Source organism: Numenius arquata, chromosome 3, assembly GCF_964106895.1.
Source record: "Numenius arquata chromosome 3, bNumArq3.hap1.1, whole genome shotgun sequence".
Taxonomy (NCBI): Eukaryota; Metazoa; Chordata; class Aves; order Charadriiformes; family Scolopacidae; genus Numenius; species Numenius arquata.
The window spans coordinates 77340647-77365052 of NC_133578.1; the positions used below are offsets into that span (position 1 = coordinate 77340647).

At 47.1% G+C, this 24406-nt stretch overlaps 1 protein-coding gene across 1 annotated transcript; it reads left to right on the forward strand.

Annotated features, from left to right (window-relative positions):
• The first annotated feature begins 3844 nt into the window (after positions 1–3844).
• Positions 3845–23597, forward strand: FAM83H (family with sequence similarity 83 member H). Its single transcript, XM_074145705.1, has 5 exons — positions 3845–4057; positions 17024–17484; positions 18469–18633; positions 18987–19111; positions 20957–23597. The coding sequence occupies exons 2-5, from the start codon at positions 17038–17040 to the stop codon at positions 23595–23597; spliced, it is 3378 nt and encodes a 1125-aa protein (XP_074001806.1). The 5' UTR covers positions 3845–4057; positions 17024–17037.
• The last annotated feature ends 809 nt before the right edge of the window (positions 23598–24406 follow it).

Sequence of the window (24406 nt, forward strand, 5' to 3'; positions counted from 1 at the left end):
GGTTTGTTTTGACCATAAACTCTTTGAAGGCAAATGCTTTTACGCTGGGATTTTCCTCAAGTAAGAAAGCTGTATGGCAGGCCTGAAGCCTTTCAGTCTGCTTTCAAGTACCCTAAAGCCAAATTCAGACCCGCGTATCCCAAACTCAAGTGTGGGGTCATCTGTTCAGTCATCCAGGAGACCCAAGAACCACAAAAAATAGTCAGAGGACAACCTTTAAGCACAAAACTCTGCATTGTAAGAATGACCAACAATCATAACTGGAGCATGACTTCAGAAGATGTTTTCTGCGTAGGAAAGATGGAAATGAAGGTGCAGATCATAGGGCAGCAATAGTATGTGCAAGCACATCATGTAAAGAAACCAAATCATGGCTAAAGTGATCTCTGCAAGTGCATGTAAATTTGAGAAAAAAAGCCTACCAGGAGTTTACAAATAGCATCAAAAGGTTTCTATCTATATGTGCATTATCAGGAGGTATTAAAAGAGGAATACTGCTACTGAGAATTATGAAAATCCTTAACTTCCCAAACACAGACTGGAAAACAGATGGTAGTAACAACGGCTGGGTGCAAGCAGTCACACAGGTGATAACCAACAACTTTCTCACAGAATAATCCCAGAAACAGTAGAGAGATGTACTTTAAATTTTGTTTTTTGCTATGTAATGGACATTTTATTGTAACTCTGACTGTTAAAAAAAAAAAAGCAGACTCCATTTGAATGTTGATTCAGTTTAAATTCAATGTAAGGACAAATTAAAACAGGCCTGTATCCAAGCTGCTCACTTGAAAGTGAGAAGGGAGAAATTCTGACAAATTAAGAGTGGAGTGTAACTAGTCAGACTTACAAGCTGAATATGAAAAGACCTTGAAATTGCTTTCAGACAAAGGTGCTAAAACTGCTTTTTTGGCTTTGGCAGCAGAGAAGTGAGTAACCGAGGAAGTGTATCCCATCTGCGAGTCTGACATACCCACTTCTGCACCCCTTAAAGATGCTGCATTAGAACTGTGGTGCCAATTACAACTGACCTGCTGAGAAGTTCAGGCGGGGAAGGAATCACCTGCATCTCCGTAACAGGCCTTTCACTGACAACGTCAGTTTTCTTCAGGAAAACGGTGAGACGACAGACTCCATGACAAGCAGCAGGCAAGTGACACACACAGCCCAACTCGTCTCCTGCCACAACCCGCCACATCATCGAGACAGCGCAGAAGGCTTAGATCAGCTCCGGGTGAAAACCGGTTAGTCAAAGCAGAACCTGAGCAAAAAAGCGGTTATAATGTTAGGTTAATTATTTTGGAAAGCTTTCTATCACATGTGCTCTTCTTTGACTGAGGGTACACACAACTGGAGCAGTCAGTGTGCAGTTCAGACATATTATCAGACTCTCAGCTTTAAAGAAAACTCTCATTAAACAGTAGGGAAAAAAATCACTGTGAGGGTGTCAAGCACAGGAACAGGAGCCCACAGGGGCTGTAGGATGTCTGTCCTTGGATATACTCAAAACCAAACAAGCAAGGCACTGAATAACTCCATCTAATGAGTTCTGCATGGAACAGGGGTGTTGGATCAGATGACTCCCCAACCATCCTTCCAACTAAAATTATTCTGACTTTATTCTGTTATTTCTTTCTTAAGCTATACTCTCAGATAATAGTGACAATGAATAGCAGTTTCTCCTAGAGGATTCAATCCTATCACAGTGGATGATGACTTGGATTAACCAACTAGGCCTTAACTTTACAGAATACTATGGAGTATTTCCTCAGCAGTGTTTAATCACAAGAATACCACGCTGACCAAGTACTCTTTGCACTGTCTTCTCTTTGGATAAACACACAAATTCTAAGTTGAGTGCACACAGAATATATATACAAAGATCATCTGATGTTCTAAATTGTGTCATAATCATCCCAATGGCAGAACAGAACTTTCTATCAGAGTGCGAATTTGCTTATGCTTACTTGTATTTCAAAGCACACTTTGATCTTGCCGTTTCTAACACAGATAGCAACCTGCGCATTAAAAAGAAGAGCAGATCATAAAAGCCCTATCAAAGAAAAATACTCCAGGACATACCCAATTACACCCAAGAAGAGAGGAAGAGAAAAGAACAAGGCAGAGAAGAGACATTACTCACACAATAATGTGCTACTGGAAAGCAGGTACTTAAGGCCAAAATCACTGAAAAATTAAGAAATTACAGAATTAAGATTGTTTTATATGTATAGATGGCAAATCCAGCCTGCATTCCTTATATCCCTGACTGCTAGAGACCCTGGAAGATGCAATTCTTAAAACCTTGAACTAATTAATTACAGCGACTGGAATACCTTAAACTTAATATTCCTGCTCCAGTTCCTTTCCTCCAAAACAGGGATAATCACACCATCACAGCCCAATTGAGTACTGAGAAGTTAATTGATGTTTGTGAAGCATTCCAGTAGGATACTGATGAACAGCATGGCGACTCCTACGTGGAAGTTAATAACTCCATTCAGTGTGGTGTCTGAGTGGCATGTGGTGAATAATGCCCACGGCAACACAGCGAGGGATGATTAAAAGCAATATGGACTGGTTACCTCCTCAGCTGGTGCTCTCCATCCCTCACCCTGAGTGAAGTTAAGTTCCTATACAAAAAACAGCCCACAAATATGCAACTGAGGTCTGTATCATCATGCTTATTTCCAAATTCTGCGGACACCCCCTCTCACCTCGGCACCTTAGTATTAAATTACCTGTTACAATCCATACCTAAATTACCGTACAAGTACACGGCCTGGTGGAAGGAAGGATGGACGGACGACCCAGGAGCATGCAGTTTTGGGTGCATGGGCACCACCTGCACAGGGCCTCTGCATCCGCCACCTTATCTGCGACAGAGTCTATGATTCTCCGATTTATGATTGTGTGATTCTGCGATTAACGCCGCCGCGCCTGTGACCGCCCCCGCTGTGGGGCTCACCCCTCAGACACCAGCGCCCGGCTCCTTCCCCCGCGCCGGGCCCGCACCCCGGCCCGCCGAGCGGCCCCGCTCCCCTCACGGCCTCCGCCGCACGGCCCCGGCCCCCGCCCTCGCCCCGCCCGCCGCGGTGCCCGGGCCCGCCAGAACCGGGCTGCCAGGCCTGAGTCACCGCCGGCTGCCGCGGAGCCGCCCCCCCGCCGCGCCCTGCCAGCAGCCCGGGCACCGCCCGGCACACAGCAGCCGCCGCGGTTGCCAGGCTGAATAAGATACAACATGAAAGGCGAAATAACAGGAGCTGCCACGCCCGGGGCTGCGGGGAATCTCGCTTAACCCTTCTCCGCCTGCGCCCGCAGCCGGCCCCGGCCCCGGCCCCGGCCCGGGGAGAGGCCGCGCCGGCAGCCGCGCTGCCCCTCCGCCCGCGGGGACAGTGCAAGTGACGGTTTATGGGGGGCACCGGTACGGCCTCAGATAACGCTTTGCACAGCACCCCCGGGGAGACGAGGGGCAATGGGTACGGCCTCCGGTGCCCTTTACGTGGCACCCCTGGGAAGATGAGGGGCCACGGGTACGGCCTCAGGTGCCCTTTGCACTGCAGCCCCGGGGAGATGGCGGGGCACGGGTGCCCTGTGCAGGCCACCACACTGCTGTGGAAGAGGAAGACACAGGGCCCTGCCATTGCCTGCTGCTGCAGCAGGCCGCTGTCGCCCCAGAATGGACCCAGGAGAGGTCCCCGATGAGCCCAAACACTCCTTCCCCGGGCTGAGGCGTGCAGGGCTGGCCCAGCGGCTGGGGACCAGGCCCACTCCCAGGCCGGGCCCAAGCTGGTCCGACAGGCTCTGGGCAGACGGGAAGGGAGAGGCAGCCTGCGGCTGAGGAATGTGCAGCCCTTATCTCTGGCTCCCCTGCAATCCTGGGGAGGGAATAACTCTCCGGAGTTTGCCTTTCTCTCCCTCTTACTCACCCTCTACCCTGGGTGGAGCTTGGTTCTGGCTGGCTCGGAGGTGCGGGCGGTGAATCAGGCTGCAGGCACGTCCAGGGGAGCGGAGAGCCGAGACGCGACCCGCCACCTGCCCTGGCTCACCTGGGAAGGTAGGAGAGGAGCGGGCACCTCCTCGGGTACCGGGATGGCTGGGTGAGTTGGCAGGCGAGGGCCGGGGAGGTCCCATCCAGCTCCTGGGCGCAGGGCTGGGCGCTCGGGACCTGGGGCTGGTGTGGGCAGGAGGTGGCTGCTTCCGGGCAGGAGTGCTCCAGCAGCAGGAGCAGCAGGAGCTGCCAGCCACGCCATGACAGCCCCCACGGGAGCACGGAGAGTCCCCGTGGGGGACGGGAGAGGCAAGGGGGGAGGCAGAACGTCCCAGCACAGGCGGCGTGGCTGGTGCGGGAAGAGACCTGCCCGTTCACAGGCAGCCAGATCAAAACTGCTTAGTGAAGGCTTCACCGAACCTGCATCCCCTCTCCTTTGAGAAAGCCCCAAGGAGAGGTTGTTTCCAAACTCGCCCCAGTCTTCAGGTAGGGATCTCGCAGCCTGACTCAGCTCCCACCCCAGAACTGGAGCGGGCCTTCCTCTTGGGTCGGAAGCGCTGCGGGGATGTGCTCAGGAGATGGGGACGGAGAGGACTTCACTGGTGGTGGCAGTGGGAAGGCCGAGGTCTGCGGTCGGCTGAGAGCTGAGGGAGAGCTCCTGGGGCCCAGGAGCCTTCCCTCGCGCTGACCTTGCTCCGCACGCTTGGGTGTGTAGCCGTCTGCTGACATGGCCGGCGAGCACCGACAGAGACGTGCGTGCACATACATGCCAAAGCAGAGAGGGGTGCATGTGGGCACACGCGTGCACCAGCACACGTGCGTGTACTCGCTAGTTCTTTCCACCCAAGTGGGCCTGTCTGACAGACCTCGGGTTTTGTGTGTGTAAGCAGAGTGGGAGGGGAAAGTCTTGTGTCTCCAATGCTCTAAATTGTCTAAGGTCAATAGAGGTCAATTATGGCTTTTGTCTGGCCCGAGGACCAAGGTTCTCTATCTTCTGAAACAGTTAGAGGGGGAGGAGGCACTTGTAAAGGGACAGAAGTGCCCATAGCATCCTTCTGCTGAAAACATCCAATTCATGAAAGCTGCAATAATCTCCGCTATGACAGAGGCCAAACATGCCTGAGTAACACCTCTAGACAGCAAAGCAGCCCCGAAACAGAGCAGCAGCAAAGAGCAGTGCAGAACACTGGTGGCGCGGGATCCCTTTGCACAGCCTGCAGGAGCATGTGTTTTCAGTGGAGGAAGAGGCAACCAGGCAGAAAAAACACAGCATGCCTTCACCCTGTTACAAGGCCACAGGAGGGCTGTGGTTTGGGGAGAGAAAGCTTTTTTCATTTTGGCCTGACTCCCATTCATCTGTGGGGCTTCAGAGTTGTATTTGACAGACAGAGAGCGAAAGAGTTGTATTTGCTGTCACCTGGCAGTGGAAATAGTAGCATACTGAGGAAAAAACCCTACGCTTTTTGTGTGGCCGTAGAGAAAATTGCATGTCAAAGGAAAAAGTGAAAATGTCACATATACGGTGTGGTATGATTGTGCCAGAGCAGCGTCATGGCTGAGGACAGACACCCGTGTTCTATACATAATTTTGCAGTCACAACTTTCCAAGCAATGGACATGCACCTCCAAACCCTGCAGGATTGCACTTCTTTGTATTTTATGGTTAAATGGAACACTTTTGGACTGCCTATCAGGCCCCATTTGGCTGGATTTTTGTAGCCCTAAAGAGGAAGAGGAGTTTCATGAGTGCATTTTTAATATCAGGATGTGGGGGAAATAAGAGTCAAAGGCAGCTCCTTCTCCAGATGACACCTTACGCTGTTGGTCTTTTCCTTGAAGTCCTCTGTTCCTTTTCTCTGCTACCTAGTAAATAAAAGTCCAAGGAAAAGGATTGACCGAGAGTAAGCTTGGCACGAGCATTGCTGTCGTAGACATGGTGCTGAGGGACATGGGCTGGTGGTGGTATCTTAGCAGTGTCGGGTTAACGGTTGGACTCCATGATCTTAATGGTCTTTTCCAAACTAAATGATTCTATGATTGGATCTCTCCAGGTTATCTGCTCTCTGTGCGAGGTCCCCTTTGCACACAGGATTGTGTTTCATTTCTCAGTAGCTGAAACCTCAGGTAGTGCCCCAGTGACTCTCTGCAGGTTGGATTTACACGTGCTGCTCTGTACCCTGTGTTGTGTGGGACAGTTAAGATTGACGTACTGTCTCAATAACCACTTCACAAGGAGAATTAGGACATGTAATTTTTCTGCTACTTTTCCCTTCCTCTGGCCTGTACGAAGATCCCTTGTACTTTCTGAATGGCTGGTTAATTTCCTCATTCTCCAGCAAAGAGTGTTTTGTGGGATCCCTTGCACTGACTAATAAGCAGAGGTGAGTGGGAGCCCGGTAGGTGTTCTGAGCCACTGACCAGGCTCCCACTGTGGAACTCAGTACATTTACCGCTCACTGTAGACACAGAAAGAGTTTATTTTGCCAGTCCATAGGGCCAGCTGACAAATATATGTAATATAGAAGATAATGTTGTAATCTCTGGAAGCTCAGTGAATGAACTGATTAAATTGAAGGAATTTCTCATCTGGTGACCGTGACTTCAGATGAAGTGAGGCTCCTGGACTACAGCAGGCAGGCATAACTGAGATGATGACTGAGATCCATATAAGACCATCTAGAGTAAGGAATGGGATCACATTCAGTCAGATGCTGTAATGTAGGGTGAACAGTAGAGGCTGAGATGGCCGAGAGAAAAGGCCTGGGGGTTGGATTCGTGGCATTGTAACAGGAATTACAAATTCTGTATATTCATCTCCCAAACAGAAATTTTAACAGTAACTCAGACTTTGAGCCTACAGCCTAAAACTGAGGGGACACTGAGAATGAGAACACAGAAAGGCTTCAGCAGAAAATACAGAAAAGAAAATCTAAAGAGGAAAAATCATTCCTGTGAGGACTCGGCAGACACGGTTGTGGCTGAAAAAGGGTCTAATTCAGACTGTTACCCACATTTCACCATGCTGTTCTGGGGAATGGACCTGGGCCTGGATTGGTGAGAAGAGCAGTTAACAGGAGGGTATCCAGCATCCTTTGCCGTAGCACTTGTAACATTTCCGTGGCAATATGCTGTGGCCACATCAGGAAATTCTGGGGTACACTCGGAAACGAAAAGTGGCACATCACTGTGAGACTGGCAAGAGAGAGACCTTAGACTGAGAGATCCTTTCTCAGCAGAAGTCCAGTCCCTGGTACAGAAACCTGGCACGTGCAGGAGTAGCTTCTGGAAAGGGTGAGCTTATCTGGCACGGCTAACAGGGGCTATTCCACCTGCTGCAGCAGGGTTAGAAGGCACTGGCTGTCCCTCCATCACACCATGCAGAATTAAAAAACCCACACCTTAAACTGTATTTCAGGAGACAGGTCCCTCCCCCAGTCATTTACCTCGTACAGCATTTTCTTGACAGTAAACGAGCATTTTCCCTCTCTTGTTGTCACAATGTCTGCTCAAGTAGTTTTACCTGAGTCGTTACTGTTCTCTCGTAAAGCTGACCCTTCCGGATTATTAGCAACCTGTTTTCATATTATCTTTTCTATTTTATCAGGCCAAATTTTTTTTTTTTTAATAATGGATTTTTAAACTTTGGGGGTTCTAGACATTTCGGAAACCTGAACATTTTTCCCAGCTCACCATAAGAGATGTAAGTGATGTCCCAGCTGTGGCCCACGCACTCCCGCCCGCTGGACCATCATTTGGAAACAGCCACTTTACATTTTTCTCTTGGAGGTACCGTCTGCTGCTTCTTCGACTCTGAAAATTGCTTTGATTCATTTCTTGAAGTCCTTCAAACATGAATAGCACAGAGGGGTTTTGTGGCTGGCTGTGGAGTCCAGCAGGCTAAAGCCAATTCTTCTCTGTTGCCTTTCTCTTCTTGCTGGTACCCAAGGCGAAGAGAAGACAAGGTGTTTAAGCCCAGCAAATTTTGCACATAAGCAGAGACCATGGCTCACTAGTCCTTTCCAGCCCGAGGGAGCCAGCCTCGCTTCCTGGCAGGCGGCTCCTGCACCGCTGCCCAGACCTGGGACGGCCTCGGCTTTGGGAGTGTCGGGAAGCAGAGAAGCAGGTCTGGCCAGGGACGGGATCATCGGCGGGAGGCAGCCTGGGAACTCGCTGTGCCGGCAAAACACGTAAGGACAAGCATCAAGTCAGCACTGGGGAGGGAGATGGAGCCAGCCTGAGGTGCTGAGGCATCGGCAGGGGCAGCAGAGGAGAGAGAAAGGAAGCGTTCAGCCGGTTCCCTTTTGCTTAGGCTGGGTAAATGCCGCCCATCGGTCCTGATTCACACCTGGCACAAAGAATAAGGAAAAAATGCAGGTCCTTTTACATATGTTTTTTTTTTAACCTGTAGGGCTTTTTGGTGATCATCCACTCGGCATAGCTGAAAACAGAATTTCATGCTACTCTTTTAGGAAAAAAACAGTTAAAGTCCATTGAAATGGAACATAATGTGGACAGGCAGCAAATGATGCACAAGCCAACAGGTCGATACTTTTTCCAGTTTCTGCTCTTAGTGTTAATCTAGAGGTAAAGGGAGACTTCTCACATCTAGCTTCATCTGCAAGTTACTTTTCCTAAATTAAACATTTCCTTTGGGTGGAATGTTTTTCCGTGCAGAGACAGTTGTAGACTCTGCCCACGTCACCGCTTACTCTTTCCAACGTTGAGAGGGTCTGATAGCTTCTGCGAATCACAAAACCCAGGTGCTTGCAATAAGTGTCAGAGCTCGTGAAGTCTCTCCCAGTTACAGCAGTGTGAACAGGAGCAGCCCTCGGGCCGAGCCCAAGGGAAATTTCCATTGGAGACTCCCTCCTTAAAAAAATCTCCAGGTAATTGCGCAGGGAGAGCTGCGTGCTCCTTCACCTCCTCCCATTTCTCCCCCACTAATGTTTTTTTGGCCGAGGTGAGGAGCGATTCCATGAGCACTCCCTGGGCAGAGGTGTGTTAGCGCGGTAGCAACCGGCCCGGCGTCCTTGGGAAAGCCCAGGCAGACGGGTGGAGGAGACCTTTGCTGCCAAGAGATTGAATCCCGCCTCTCATCAGCCCATTATATCAGCCTTCATCTCCCACTTGTTAAGTTTCCAACAAGCTCCTTCGTGCTCTCCTTTATCCGCTGCCCCTGAGCATGGGAGGAGTTACTCATCCAACAGCTACAAAGCCTACCTTCTTTTTCTCCTTCAGCTTCCTCCTGAAAAAAAACCAACTATCCCATATTAACATGCTGAAAAGGAAGTTCTAAAGAGCTTGTTTCTTTCTGTAGCCTTCTCTGTACCTGTCTTCTAAATCTATGGACATGATTTTATGAAATGGTCACTTAGGGTAGCAGAGAACTGCATGAAATGCCAAATAGAACGCGTGGAGAGAAGACACTGCAGATCAATGCTGTTTTTCCTGACACCATGAAATACCAATTCCGACTGACTGCAAAATCAGAGGAACAGTAAATGCAAAGTAGTGCAGGGCTTGTATGGAGAAAATGGGAGCCAGCGTGCTGACTTGTCAAACAATAAATGAAAGCTAGTCTGGAATCACTAGTAAAATCACTGTAAAAATCACTGTAAAAATAAATTCACAAATGCTTCCTCTCAGTACATATGCTCTTCATCGAGCACATGGACCAAGCACATCACTCTTTATCTGTCTGTTGCCAATTCCTTTGCCTGTCTTTTAGGCATGGTGCTGGTTCTCCCGTACTTCTCCTTATATTAAGAAACTCCATCAAAAATGTGTTTTTCTAATGTTCCTCTAGAAGCTGTCTGTAGTACAGTGCCTACAGACCACTTCACTCTTCAATGATTGTATGTACAATGCTAAATTTGCACATCTCCCAGTTGTTCTTTGTACCTCTCCGCTCATTTTTCTCTTTCATCTGTTTATTACATCTAATTGGGCCCAGATCCAGAGCCCTTCTTAAGCAAGAACCAATTTAACGACTGCTGGTGCTTCACCTGGTACAATGGGATTCTGACTTTCATCAGAGTTTTTTACTGTAACTGTATATTCAGCCAAACCAGCTGCTTGGCTGTAGCCTCTTTGGATTCAGGAAAATCAGTTGGTTGTCACTGGGGCAGTTCAGCAACAGCAGGAATGAAAGAAAAAAGCACAGCGATAGTAATCCTGTCCTACAAATCAGTGGGTTGCTCATTGCTCCTCAGTGGTCAAAAAGCAAATGGCAGATTAGGAAAGGAACAGAATGCAAACACCGTATATAAATCCATATTTCACTTCCATTCTGCAGCTCCAGCCCCACCATCTCAGAAAAGAATACAGTGGAGTGAAACAAATTGAAGATAATAGACCGAGAGGATCCTCAGAGTCATAGGACGGTTTCCATATAGGAAACAGCTGAATAAGTTGGCATTCTCCATCTGGAAAGGTGATGAGTGATGGGAGAGTTGACAGATGTATAAAATCAGAGCGGTGGCACGAGGGCCAATAGATGCTGATTTTCCCAACCAAAGCAAAAGAACCCTCAGTACAAGCAGCGGATTCAAAAGAGACACAGACTGTTCTTGACCGTAGAACTCCTTGCCTCTGGCTGTTGTAGATGCTGAAATTTTATGTGGGCTTAGGGAAACTCTGTGTGAGTTTATGGTAGCAAACTCCTTTGAAGGTGTCTGCAGTTATTAGAGCGTACCTACCTCAGGAGTTTCTGGAGCCTCCGGTAGCCAAAACTGGCTTAGAGAAGCTGATGAAGTACCGTAAATGCTTGGCCTGTCTCTGTTTTCCACATCATCTGCTCTTGGTCTTTACTGGAGATGAGTTTCTAGGCCTGATGGACCTTCGATCCAGTCCAGTATGGCTGATTTTCATAGAGTCATAGAATCATTCAGGTTGGAAAAGACCCTTGGGATCATCGAGTCCAACCATCAACCCTACTCTACAAAGTTCTCCCCTACACCATATCCCCCAACACCACATCTACACAACTCTTAAACACATTCAGGGATGGTGACTCAACCACCTCCCTGGGCAGCCTATTCTAGTGAATTTTATGTGCTGTTCTCCCAGAAACGTGGGGTACAGAGGGTTTGGACATGAGAATGGAGCCTGGAGAGACTGAGAATTTGGGCACTCTTTGTTCAGAGAAACCAGAAAGAAAATACAGGAATTGATACAAGTAAATGGCAGGTGAGATGCAAAGATGTTCATTACAAGCATTTAGTATTAACGAAGACAATGCACCGGAGTATGAAGTACAGCATATTGCATGGAATGGGACTAGGAAAAAACATAATCTTTCTGGAGGATTATAATCTACGTCATCAGGATTTATGTGAGGAAAAGACATCTTAGCCGTTTACATGGAGAAAATTGACTGAAGTAGGTTATTTTGAATACAGTTTCAGATCAAGGATGTGGGTGCACACAAAAATGCCATACACCCAGGTGTGTCATCAGAGAGAGACGATTTCACAGCAGCTGTCTGTGTGCGTGTACCTGCACTGTGTGGTGCTGTGTAACGCTGTGCGATGCTGTGTAACGCTATGTGGTGCTGTGTAACGCTGTGTGACACCCCCTGGAGAATGCCAGGTCCTACAGCCCACTTCTGCTGAGGAAGGAGTTCCCTTTCATTCTTTCCTGGCGGGTACCGTGAGGCATTACGTTTGTGCAGACTTACTTGGCAGTGATTTGATCACAAATTCGTACCCCAATGGACAGTCGTTAGCTGGATAAATATGCTAAAATATGCTAAATATGCTAAAATCGTTTCAGGGAATAAGAGGGCATCACTTGCAACAGACATAAGGTCTCTCACGAAGTTTACTGAAAGTAAGTGTTAAGAAACACTGAAATTACTAAATCCAGAGATAATTGCGGGGAACTTTGGAAGAAAAAAAACTAACCAAGGGAGCTGAAAGGCCAGGATAATGCAAATGAAACCACATGCTGGCAGTGCGAGGTAATTTATACAAAGAGAAAAACCTGATCTAATTGTGTGCCCTCTGGGATTCACGTAAATACACAGTTTTGGTTGGTGAAGGTGTAAGTGAAGTTATTATAATAATCCTTGACTTCTCCAAATCATCTAAACAAGTGCTTTCTGAAAAGTGATTAAAATCCTGCATTATGCTAAATTAACAGGTCTTGCAATAGGTACGTAATGAAATAGTAATTTATTAGTATCAATCGTTACAGAGAAGCTATTAATAATACGCATTTTTATCAGACTTGCCAACACTTCAGGCTTTCTCCAGTGCTGCTCAGTAGTTCAATGAAATGTTTACATCATCAGTAAATAGTCTAGTAAAGTTCAAGGATAACATAAAGTTTAAGGAAACAGTAAATATAAATATCATTTTTACTAAATTACAGTAAATAACACTAAAAATCACAACACTACAATCTGATGAAACGTGTTTTAATACAGTCAAATATAAAACAATTTACAGAAACCCAGAGTGAAGGTTGCAATTACAGAGCTGAAGATGCAGTGATGTGCAGATGAGTTAAATTACCGGAGAAAGTTCAGAGAATTCTTAAGGAAAAGCCAGAGACATTGTCCAGGGAGAGGAGACAAACCCTGCCCGTAGAGAGTCTGTTCAATTTATCATGGAGAAAGCTGAGAAGTGATTTATACTGCACTTCAACAGAAAAAAGATTTGGTGTTAGGTAATTTTTCAACCTTGCTAATAGAGGCATTATAATACAGTTAAAATCTGAGGTTTAAGATTACTTTGTGAAATAAAATGCATTTTCACTGCAGTAAATGTAAATGAATGCTGAAGTAGCTTGCTAAGAAAATGGTTGACTCACAGTTATTCATTATTTTTTTTTTAAAAATAATCTTTCTAATATATATATATTTAAGTATAGTTTCTGGGAAGAATGTTACCGCCGTGTGTACAAGGGACTGGGGGGTTCAGGCTCTTTTTTGCCCTTTGTGTCTGCCCTTTTCTGCCCTGCTGGGCTTTTCTCTGCCAGCCCGGGCAGGACCGTGCACTCCCTGCTGACCCCGGCTCCTGCTCGCCCACCCGCTCGTTAAAGCAGCAATGATAATCGAGTCTCGCAGTGTCAGACCTTTCTGAAAGAGTCAGAAAGGAGTCCTCCCCGTTGCACAACTGGATACGTGTGTTCATGGGTTTTCTTCTCCCGTTGGCCCATTTGACCGCAGCGATGGGTAGAATGGGACGGTGAAATGCTGAGTTGCGATAACCAAACCAGATACGCAGTATTCCCTGCTGAGCTGGTGGTTTGCAATATCACATCAGGTGGTTTTGTAGTCCCCCTCCATGTACTCTCATCTTTTGAAAAGCAGTTGTGATATACACTAGGCAACAGACAGTTCACAATTAAAATAGGCACTTGAAATTATTAAGAAGTCTTGTTTCAGAAAACAGTCATCCTTGGAAAGGTTTGTTTGTAACAGACATGCACAAAGTGCAGTGTTGAGTTTCATCTCTTCGATATTTTGATTAATGAAGTAAAAACACTTGTGATGGAAGATAGGGCAGGTGTACAGAGCACCGCGGATCACTTGATAAACTGGTGCATCACAGTTATTAAGAATAACTAAATAAGAATCCACTTCTTACTGCCAAAAAGGAGACTGTATCCCAACAACCGCTGCAAAAAACTAATGGGTATCCGAGTAGCCACCCAGCTAAAGTGCGATGCCACGACAACATCCTGGGATGCACAGGCGGGAGTAGGGAGCAACTTTGTCTCAACTGTGGTGTTGGTAAGAAAACCATCGGAATATTGTTTTCAGCTGTGCTGGCTGCATGTTAAAACGGACCCAGAACAGAGAACAAAAAACTATTAGTACGATTCGATGCCTCACAAAATGTTGTAGAGCAGTGGTAGGATTCATCAGCCTTGATGTGGGTGTGTGCACTGGTGTGGGACAACTGCTCACGTCGCTGGACTGACGGGATGCTGGGCCTTGGTAATCCCCATGTGGACATCAGACGTTCATGGAGAAGTTGTGCAGTGAAGGTACCTGAAGCCGGGTGAGACTGACCTGACCTCTCCTGTGGAAGTTACCTTTGAAAGTACAACTGAAAAAGTAGAAAAACCTGCTCCAATTTCTTTATTAGCCATTTAAAGACTGCAGTTCCGAGCCCCCCATCTCCTCAGCAGGTTCTGGCATGAGGTATTGAACCTTGGTAGAATGGACTGTGTGACAGGATAAAGGGGATCTTGGAGTTAAAAAAAGTGAAAGCTGAGCACTGAAACTTTGGAAGACTGATTTGCTAATGTCTCCAGGAGAAACATTAAGAGAAGTCCTGGCCAAATGTAAGCATCTGTATTGGAAGACAAATCTTATCCCATACTCCTTTGATTTTATTCACTTATTCCCCATCGACTATAAAGGGGAACACAAGGCAATTAGCTTGCACGTAGGCATGTTACACACCTGCACTTAGTTAATCAATCTGACCCTTGAGGAGCAATCCTGGTTCCTAAACTTAGGTGTTTAGTGTCATTTTAGGTGCCTTAGGGACTCTAAAACACAGCAGATGTGGCACAAGCCCTGTGAGAGACTCACACCCTTCTCAGCCAGCAGCTGGAGGCCAGGCAGGATGCCTCAGGGCATCCCCAGTGACATTAAACACCCCTGTGTAGACACCTGAATTGCTCCCCTAGTTATAGTTTGCACTTTATATTTAATTTACCCAAGGCTTAAGGGCTAGGTGCTGGGAAGAAGTTAGAATTTTCCCCCCTTGCTACTTAATTTGGCTTCTGGAATTTTTATTTCCTATTTCTCTAAACCGACAGGGATTGGACAGCAGGGTAAGTAGTGGCATTTGCCAGTGTGCCCAGTGGTCCTAAAGAACTTCTTAGGTCCCAAACTGGTGCGCTCTGCGCATAAAATCAAGTTTAAAACAATTGCTGGATTTTTTCCCCAGGTGATACTGGCAGGATCTAATAGGAGCCTTTTGCTGTCTTGTCCGATGCAGGGGCAGTCCTCCTCCTGGGATGCTTTTCCTGACAAAGTGCAGCTGCTGACGGTGTGAAGGACCTAGCTGGTGTGCCGGAGCTTTCCTCTTCCCTGCCAGTGGTACATGGTAGGTTTTCTGCTTCCGGGGCTTCTGTACTACGGGTCTTTAGGGTCTCCCTTTTTTCAGTACTTGTCATGTAGATGGAGGGAGGGACATTCCGTGGTTCCCTTTGGACTGGACTGTTCATGTGTCACAGAGCTGTTCACAGTCGCAGATGCTGGATTGATGTGATCTCTTCTCCTGTAACTGTATACAGTTCAGTTCCTGAACTCTGTACTTGCAAAGACTGCAAGTGCATGGAATCCAGAAGCTCAGGTGACTCTGCTTCCTCATAATGAATTAGCGTTCCTAGCAGAGTTTCTGCCCAGGAGCTGTATAGATCACTTTTGTAAAGTTTTATTTATTCATTGACCTGAAATCAGCTCACACTTACCATAGGGCCGAAAGATAGTAACACTGAGGTTCCAGTTAACTTCTCCCCTTTTGCTTAAATTAACAGGGAAGTAGTTTGAAACAGAACTGAAAGGGTATCAATCAATTAGTGCATCTCTCGTCCTGCAAAGCCTGGGATATAGTCGTTGTAGAGAGCCGCGCTTGAGAAGTTAGAGGGAGATTACTGGGATGATGCCAAAGCTAAGTGTTCCTGAGGTATTTCCTCACAGAAATTACCCATACTTTTTAGGTCTTAGAAATAGTGTAATGCAAATACCCGTATCAATCTTATATACATATATATATATAAAAACCAGCATTCTTCATGCAATCTGAGAATTCATCAACTTAGTGTTGTTCTTGTTGCAAATCAGGGAATTAAAGCATGCCAACCAATTAATAGAATCATGAAATCATAGAATGGTTTGTGTTGGAAGACACTTTCAAAGATCGTCTAGACCATTCCCCCTGCCCTGTGCAAGGACATCTTCCGTTAGATCAGGCTGCTCGGAGCCCCGTCCAACCTGATCTTGGACATTTCCAGTGATGGGCCATCCACAACTTCACTGGGCAACCTCTTCCAGTGTATCGCTAGCCTCATCACAGAGATAATGGAACTTTGCGAGTGGCCAGGGACAGCCACGCGCTTTGTTTGATTTTGGAGAAGCCTCAGTTGTCCTGTCAGAGATGGGGCCCCAGGAAAAGCATGTACCAGCTTTGACATTAACTGAGGGTCACAAGCCAAAGCGTTTTGGAGCTCTTTGTGGATCAGTAGGGTGTTGTTTATGGAATTGTATTTGTGGCACAAGCTTTTCTTCCAAAAACTGGTTAAAATCAAATTTGCCTCAGTCTGAAATAATCGGTTCCCTACAGAAAATTGTCAAATATTGGATATGAGCCCCTTCAGCTCGGATGTTTCCCCACATCAAGAGACTGAAGAAGCAATCATGGCTCTTGTTTTTTACTGCTTCATGGATCTCATGAAGACTTGTCTGACTTCTGACCACGTTACAACAGCAGGACACCCTTATACCTGCCTGCATCCATCCACACCCACCTTCTGTTCATGCGCTGAGGTCTTTATGAGGATTCAGAGGGTGCATTTGTACACATGCATAAGCTTTTTTGTTCAGTGCCATGTTACACACAGTAAATAATGTTGTTGCATTTGGAAATGAGTTTTAATGGAGTCCAGATAATAACCAGTAGCATTGTTCTTCAGCGGGGGGGGAGGGAAGGTAACTTTAAAACAGAAGACAAATTAAGCTTAGTAATCCGCAGGCTGAAAAAGAAAGTTGGGGGCGTTCTGTTAGATGCACCATCCTTGTCCATCCCAGTGCTGCCCAATTCCATCTGTTCCTTATTTTGCCCAAAAACATTTAACTGTGTTAAAGTAATGCTTTAACTGATTACTGCCTTTGCCTAACTTAATGCTGCCTCTCCATTCGCAATGAGCTGTCTCCAACATTACCCCCTGTACTTGGAATTTCTTTCCTTTTGATCTTGCCACCATGAACGCCCAGCTCTCGCCGTTGGTGAGGATGGATGTGTCACTAGAGTGAAACTGCTCTCATTGTGGGTTATTCTTTTCTTACAGCTCTCCCTCCCCTCATGGCTCGTCGATCTCAAAGCTCCTCTCAGGGGGACAATCCCCTCGACCCCAACTATCTCCCCCCCCATTACAAGGAGTATTACCGCTTGGCTCTGGACGTGCTCACCGAAGAGGGCAAAGACAGTTACCAACGCTTCTTGGCAGAGGAAGCGGCCCCCGATTTTCTCTGCAACTCAGAGGTGGATCACATCATCCAGAATCTCCAGAAGCCCCAGTACGCCAATCAGGAGGGCAGCACGGACACCGCAGGTGACAATGACATGGATGGATCCTCTGGGACTTACTGGCCCATGAACTCGGACCTCGCTGTTCCTGAGCTTGACCTGGGCTGGCCAATGGTCTTTGGGTTCAGGGGAACAGAGGTGACGACCCTCGTGCAGCCACCCCCCCCGGACAATCCCAGCATCAAGGAGGAGGCTCGCAGAATGATCCGAGCTGCTCAGCAGGTGAGACAGCGACAAGCCCACCCAGAGCAGAGAGGAAATCACGTGTGTGTGAAAGATGGATCAGAATGCTGCAGGTCCTCTGCTAATTCCCTTAACTTTGCTCCCAGGACCCAACAGAGAGAAGGATGATTCTAGAACTACCGTTTTCTGCACCAAAGCTAGCCTCTGGTCTCCTGGAAAAGTGCTGAGATCTACCAAGAGTTCACAGAATCACAGAATAGCTGGGGTTGAAAGGGGCCTCTGGTCTGATCCAGTCCCCCCCCCGGCTGAAAGCAGGGTAGATTAGAGAAGGTTACTCAGGACATGTCCTTGAGTATCTCCACAGATGGAGACTCCACAGCCTTTCTGGGCAGCCTGTCCCAGTGTTCAACCACCCTCACAGTAAAAGAGGTTTTCTTATGTTTAACTGGAATTTCCCATATTTCAGTTTGTGTCTTGTCCTTTCACTGGGTACCACTGAGAAGAATTTGGCTCCATCTTTCTCCATCAGGTATTTATACTCACTGATCATGTCAGAGTCTCCATGACAGGGAGATAGAGCTTTGAAGCCACTGCCCATATTATCAGCGTGTAGGTGCAGCCATACAGTGGCTGACTGAGCGCTGGCCGGGGAGTTCTCTAAAAAGGGCACGGGCTTTTGAAGGGGGTGAGCCCAGCAGCTCAATACAACCTTCCCATGTGGCTATGAGCCCAAAAACATACCTGCTACCATTTTGGATTAATGGGTGAGAGACGGCTCACTGGCAGTGAGTTTTTTCCCTCGCCTCTCACCCTCAAGCAGAAGATGCACCTTAGAAAGCAATTCTGCTTCCAGTCCCGGGGCCCACAGTGTTTAAAGGAATCTTTAAAAGGAAAGGTTCCCGCTTAAAAAGGAACTTGAAATGGAGACAGTGCAGCTTTGGAATGTGAGGTGCTGGCGAAGATGATCAGTCAGGGCACAGTCAGGCTCAGGTCGCTGATGTCTTTCTTGTGTTCTGTCCCCAGGTGGTGGCCATAGTGATGGACACCTTCACTGACGTGGATCTGCTTTTTGAGGTGTTGGATGCTGCTGCTCGCAGGGTGCCTGTCTACATCCTGCTGGATGAGATGGACTCTCAGCTTTTCCTTGACACAGCTGCTAAATGCAGAGTCAATCTGAACTACGTGGAGGTGAGCAAACCAAAGACCTGACCCGCCCCTAATTCGCATCCCGAGGGGGACACGTCCAAGGACACAGGGGGCTGTTATCACAGTAAAATCCTGAGAAAGGGGGAAATGGGCCGGAGCCTGGTGAAAGGTGAGCATGGAGAAAGCTGGGAGAGCTGGCACAGCAACACAGGGCTGAAGGCTGAGGACATGCCAATACAGGGGTTTATCTATCAGTGTGTAGGCAGGCAGAATCCCCAGAGCTGAAGTATAATGGTGCCAGGATGGAAGTTAGAAGAGCAGGGGGAGGAAGGAGGGGCAGAGGGAGGGGAATCATAACAGCTACCGACTGAGTCAGTGCCTTGTCTGGTTTGCAGTTCCTAAGGGTGAGGACAGTTTCTGGCCCAACCTACTACTGCCGCACAGGGATGTCCTTCAAAGGCCACGTGAAAGAGAAGTTCCTCTTGGTGGACTGCATGGTGGTACTCAGTGGCAACTACAGGTGAGACGCCCTGCAATGTTCCATGTCCCGCTTTCCATGAGGAAGAAGCTGGTTAATTGGTAAAGCAGTGCTTCGGCACTTCCAAATGAATGTCAGTGACACGAGTTTTTCTCACTGAAGGATACTGAGCAGCAGTTTTTAAGGAAAAATACACGATTTTGCAACTGAGGTAGATACTCCAATTAAAACGTCATCAGGCCCAGACACCAAGCCAAGCTCCCGTCACATCGAGAGTGTAAATGATCTGTAAAGAACGTACAGCAATTATAAGGTGTTGTGGGTTAATCCCAGCAGGCAGCTGAGCCCCACACAGATGCTCAGTCCTTACGAAGGAATTGTGAGGGGAAATGTGAGAAAACATGCGGGTGGGACCAGAAACAACAGGCACAAACTGAAACACGGGAGGTTCCCTTTGAAGATGAGGAAACACTTCTTCACTGTGCAGGTGACAGAGCACTGGAATAGGTTGCCTGGGGACCGTGCGGAGTTTCCTTCCTCAGAGATACTCGCAAACCATCTGCACGTGGTCCTGGGCAACTGGCTGTGGGTGGCCCCGCTTGAGCCAGGGTGGGCGGGTGGGGTTGGGCCAGATGACTGCAAGAAGTCCCTTCCAGCCTCACCTGTTCCATGGTTCTGTGAAAAGCGGACTTGGTGCTCCGGCTGCAGTGTCACAAGTGCTGATGAGGGGGCAATCATCGCTTCCATTCACTTCTTGGCTGCACTTTGTCTGCTGCGTCCCTGCATGTGTTGAGCCACCGCCGCTGCAAAGGTGCTGCTGTCTCTTTCCATCCCGTTGCCTGCCAGAACCGCCAAGTCTTTTCCAGCCAAGCTGCCTTCTAGATAGTCATCCTCAGCCTGTACCAATGGGGCTGTTCCGTCCCAGGTGCAAGATTCTGCGTTTGCCTTTGCTGAATCTCCTGAGGTTCCTGTCAGCATGTTTCCCCAGCCTGTTGAGGTCCCCGTGACTCGCACTTCAGTTGCGCCATCCGCCCTTTCTGGTGCCCCCTGCCAGCTTGCCGGGAGTGCACACTGCACCATTGTCCAGGTCATTAACGACATTGTGAAAGACTATTTCCCCACACCCTGACCCCCGAGGAACACCACTCACAACTGTCCACCCCTCAAGACTTCAAATCACCCACTACCAGCCCATTTCCCCTTTGCTGTGTGGGACGCTCCTTCAGCCCAGAGTGGCCCCATTCGCCTACAAAGATACTTACAGAAAGGCCCTGTGGAAGCCCTTGCTAACGACAAGAAAAACCTCACCTTCTGCCCCCTTGCCCACGCAGCCAGCCCTCTCCTTGTAGAAGGCCATGAGGCTGGGCCAGGCCTGGTTTGCCCTTGGTAAATCCCTGCTTCTGATCCCAGTTGTCTTTCTGTTGTTCCTGTGCCTGGAAAGGGCTTCTAGGAAGATTTGCTCCACAGTTTTCCCTCAGGCCAAGGTGAGGCTGACTCGCTGTAGTTCCTGAGCTGATCCTTGTGCTCTTTTTAAACATGGGCACAACATTTTAGTTATAAAAAACAGTTACAACCCAAAGTAACTGCAGGAACATCTACTTCATGTAAGGATTACCATCAGCTCGCTCTCTTGCTGCTGTTACTACTGATGGGCTTTTTTAGAACAGAAGTCATTTATCACCTTGTGAAATCCTCTGCAAAGATACGATGCCAAATCAATTCGTAACTGTGAGGCTTGGGAACAACAGTGTGTAATGAAGGGCGGCCAGAGGAGTAGATAGTATCAGGGGAATTTTCTTCAGGCAAGCAAATGGTTTAGTACAAGGTACAAAGTACAACTGAGTTACTTGATGTTAATACGCTCATCACTTCTGCTTCTCTTTGTAGCTTTATGTGGTCTTTTGAGAAGATTCACAGAAGCATCGCACACATCTTCCAGGGCGAGCTGGTGGCCAGCTTCGATGAAGAATTCCGAATTCTGTTTGCACAGTCAGAACCCCTTGTTCCTCCAGCCAATGTCTTGGCAAAGGCAGAGAACGCATTTGCCATGGCTCCCTTTGGCAGTAACATGCCCTTCTTTCCAAAAAAAGCCCCCCTGATGTTCCAGAGGGATGACAGTCTTTTTCCCTCCTTTATGGACAGAGTTGATCCCGACAGGTATTTCCTGTCAAATTTCAGGCGGGACGACATGCTGCGCCACACCGTGGAGGGGTCGGCCATGCGGATGTATAAAAAGGTAGAAATGGAGAATTCTCAGATGGATCCTGTCAGGGGTTTTCTCCGATCCAAGCAGTTGGAGTTGGACGCTTTTAAGAGACACAGTTTTGCAGAAGGAACTTTTGAAAATTTTGCTTCTTCTAAACAGTATGCCCGGCAGATGTTCATGAATAATATGGATGAATTTAAAATCCAGTCTAGTCACTTTCAGAAGGATCAATTCTACCAGTACCAGTTTGAACATCCCCATCTTCCTGGCAGACCTCAGGGACTCTTTGACAGAATCCGAGGTGGCAGGCCAGGATTCAACGAACTGGAAGACTACGGAGAGGGACCCCGATACCCTGAACTCGAATCCAATTTTCCACAGGAGGGTTTCCCCCTGAGGCTGGATTACGTACCCTCAAATTCTTCCCGGGAAGTGAGACACGGCTCTGATCAGCTGAATCCCGCAGGCAACGGCCCAATGGGAATGATGTTAAGGAGGCAGAATATAGGACAGAAATTTATTTGCCAGACTTCTCCTACACAGAAACAAAGCCTGGAACAACGCCTGTTCTTACAAGACAAAGATGAGGACCAAGATGAAGACAAGAATACACAGGAAAACAGAACAGGTTTACGTAACTGGAGGATTTCTTCATACCTTAGTGCCTACCAGTCCGAACCAGAAGAAGGTCTTCCAATGCCTATGGAATCAGAGGCGTATAATGATGTTCTTGGCGACACCCTCACAAAGCACCCCACCGATCTCATCCCAGCTTTCAAATCCCCTATGTCTTTTAAGCCACTGGGAATCGAAAGTGCCAAAGAATTTGCAGATCCTGATAGAGTAGGTGAAGAAAGCCCTATAATGAAACAAGATGCCTTTAGGTCCAGAATAAATCCTTTGATCCAGAGGAGCTCCAGACTCAGGTCCTCTCTGATTTTCAGTGCTGCCAAGTTAGATCAGCCCAACACCACAATAGAGAAGGTTCAGATGATCCAAAAAGAGCAAATGTCCAGTGAGTTAACAAAAGACAATGAAACTATAAAGACAGCCGCCTCATCAAAAGTGGCAGAACTGTTAGAGAAGTACAAAGCTGTGGGCAAAGACACGGAGCGAGCTGCAGTCACTCACACCAAAGCTGTTTCCAGTTACCTACAGGAAGAATCACAGAACACCGAGAAGAAATGTACCAAATCTGTGCAATATAAGATCCTGGAGAGTAGGGTACTGGACTCCAAAGACTCCTGCAGTACATACAAAATGCACGGAGAGGCCGACAGAGCATTCGGAATGTCCTCATCAACCCCCCAGCTTCTCGACACATTGAGTAAAGATCCCCTGTCACATATCGGCACTAAGGTGGACAAATTATCATCTCGGTTTTACCCCATAGAGAGTAAACCTGCTCTTCCAGAGAAGGAGAGTCTTATATTTGTAGGAGACACTCAGAAATTGACTCTTCCAGAGAAGAAGGAAAGGGTGACATTCAAAGAAGACACTCAAAAATCGGTCAATACAGAAATGAAGAAGCCACAGATTAGGACAAGTACCACGTCAGTTCTTGAAAGCTTATCTAGAAGTCAAGGATCTGACAGCTCTCTCAATAAATCTGAGGAAGACTGTTCAAAACAAGAACAAAATCCAATGGAGTTTTTAAGAAAAGGGTCACTGCGGCTGAAGCAGCTTTTGAACCCAAAAGGTGAAAAGAAATTGGAAGAGGAGCCCACTTCTGAGAGTGGAAAATCTGACAAGCAGGCTGTGGTTCTCAAACGATCCTCTGTAGGGGACTGTCAGGAAATGATGGAGGAAGAAAAAACCCATAAATTTGCAACACCACTTCCTCCCAAAAGCAGCCAGCCAACACAGGGGAGATTTCCTTCATCCACCGCTAACATCCTCTACAGCAGCAACCTCCGAGATGATACCAAGGTGATTTTGGAACAGATCTCTGCAAACAGTCAGAAGAACAGAGCTGAACTGGCCAAACAGCTGCCATCCACTAGTAATCCAGATCTTTCTAAATCGACTACGAGCTTGGAAAGGAAAGGTGAGAAGGAGAAAAGTTGTAACATCCACAGGTCAGAGAGTTTTGGGAGCCAGAAACGAAACCTTCAGCGGCAACCATCAGAGGATAGAGATACTCTTCTGAAAAAAATGGAGAATATGCGGAAGGAGAAGCGAGTCTACAGTAGATTTGAGGTCTTCTGCAAAAAGGATGAGCATACAAGTCCAAGTGAAGAGGAATATGACACAGATGCCAAAGACAAGAAGATGGGAAAATTCATGCCCAAAATCCTGGGGACCTTCAAGACCAAAAAATGATCACAGAAATACTATTTAATTCCATATAATCACTGACTGGCAAAGGGGAATGAGGAAGTACCTTGTTTATGATGGCCGTAAGCACCATAGGCAATACTCTTCCTGGTTAGTGAGTGGAAATGTGTTCAGTGTTAGACTCCTACGGCACAATTTGCCCAATAAAGTCAAGTGGTATCAGGCAACCTTATCACAGTATGTTTCAAATAAAGTTATTAAATTGCCAAGATGCTTAAAACAAAGAAATAAAGTAAGAGTCTCTTTATGTTACGCTTAGGGAATGTTTTCAGCTGACAAAACAATTCCCCTTTCAGAAGGAAAGCATTAAAAATACAAAATTCAATACTTGAGTCCAGGAAAGAAAAACACACACAGACACATGTGTGTATGTGCATTAACTGGAAACAGTGTTTAAAAAATAAATGTTTCTCAGGTACAGGTATCTTTTCTTTGTATCTAATAACAAATCCAGTACAGGAGGCACCTTTTCGAAGGTTTACAGGAGGAAAAAATATTGTGAATAACTTTTTGCCCTTATCTATGGTTATGGTCTTGTCTAGCAGTACCCTCTCAGCTTTCATCTTTACCATTTTCTAAGCCTATTGGTTCTGGTTTGTTATTGGTTTGTTTCCTTTTGTATAATACAAGTATTGCTTTAGGGGTGAGCTGAAAGAAGCAGCTGAAAGGCCACAGAAAAGGAAATGGACCTGCTACTAATGGAGAAAGACCTGTTTTTTAGGACTCCGTTTGTTGGGAGCTTGATTAAGCATCCAAAATTCTGAGTTGGCCAAGTAGTAACTTTCTTGACAATG

Coding starts and splice junctions, on each gene's coding strand:
- FAM83H (XM_074145705.1), top strand. CDS start 17,038: ATGGCTCGTCGATCTCAAAGCTCCTCTCAGGGGGACAATCCCCTCGAC. Junction 18,634..18,986: donor TCAATCTGAACTACGTGGAG/GTGAGCAAACCA, acceptor TCTGGTTTGCAG/TTCCTAAGGGTGAGGACAGT. Junction 19,112..20,956: donor GTACTCAGTGGCAACTACAG/GTGAGACGCCCT, acceptor TTCTCTTTGTAG/CTTTATGTGGTCTTTTGAGA.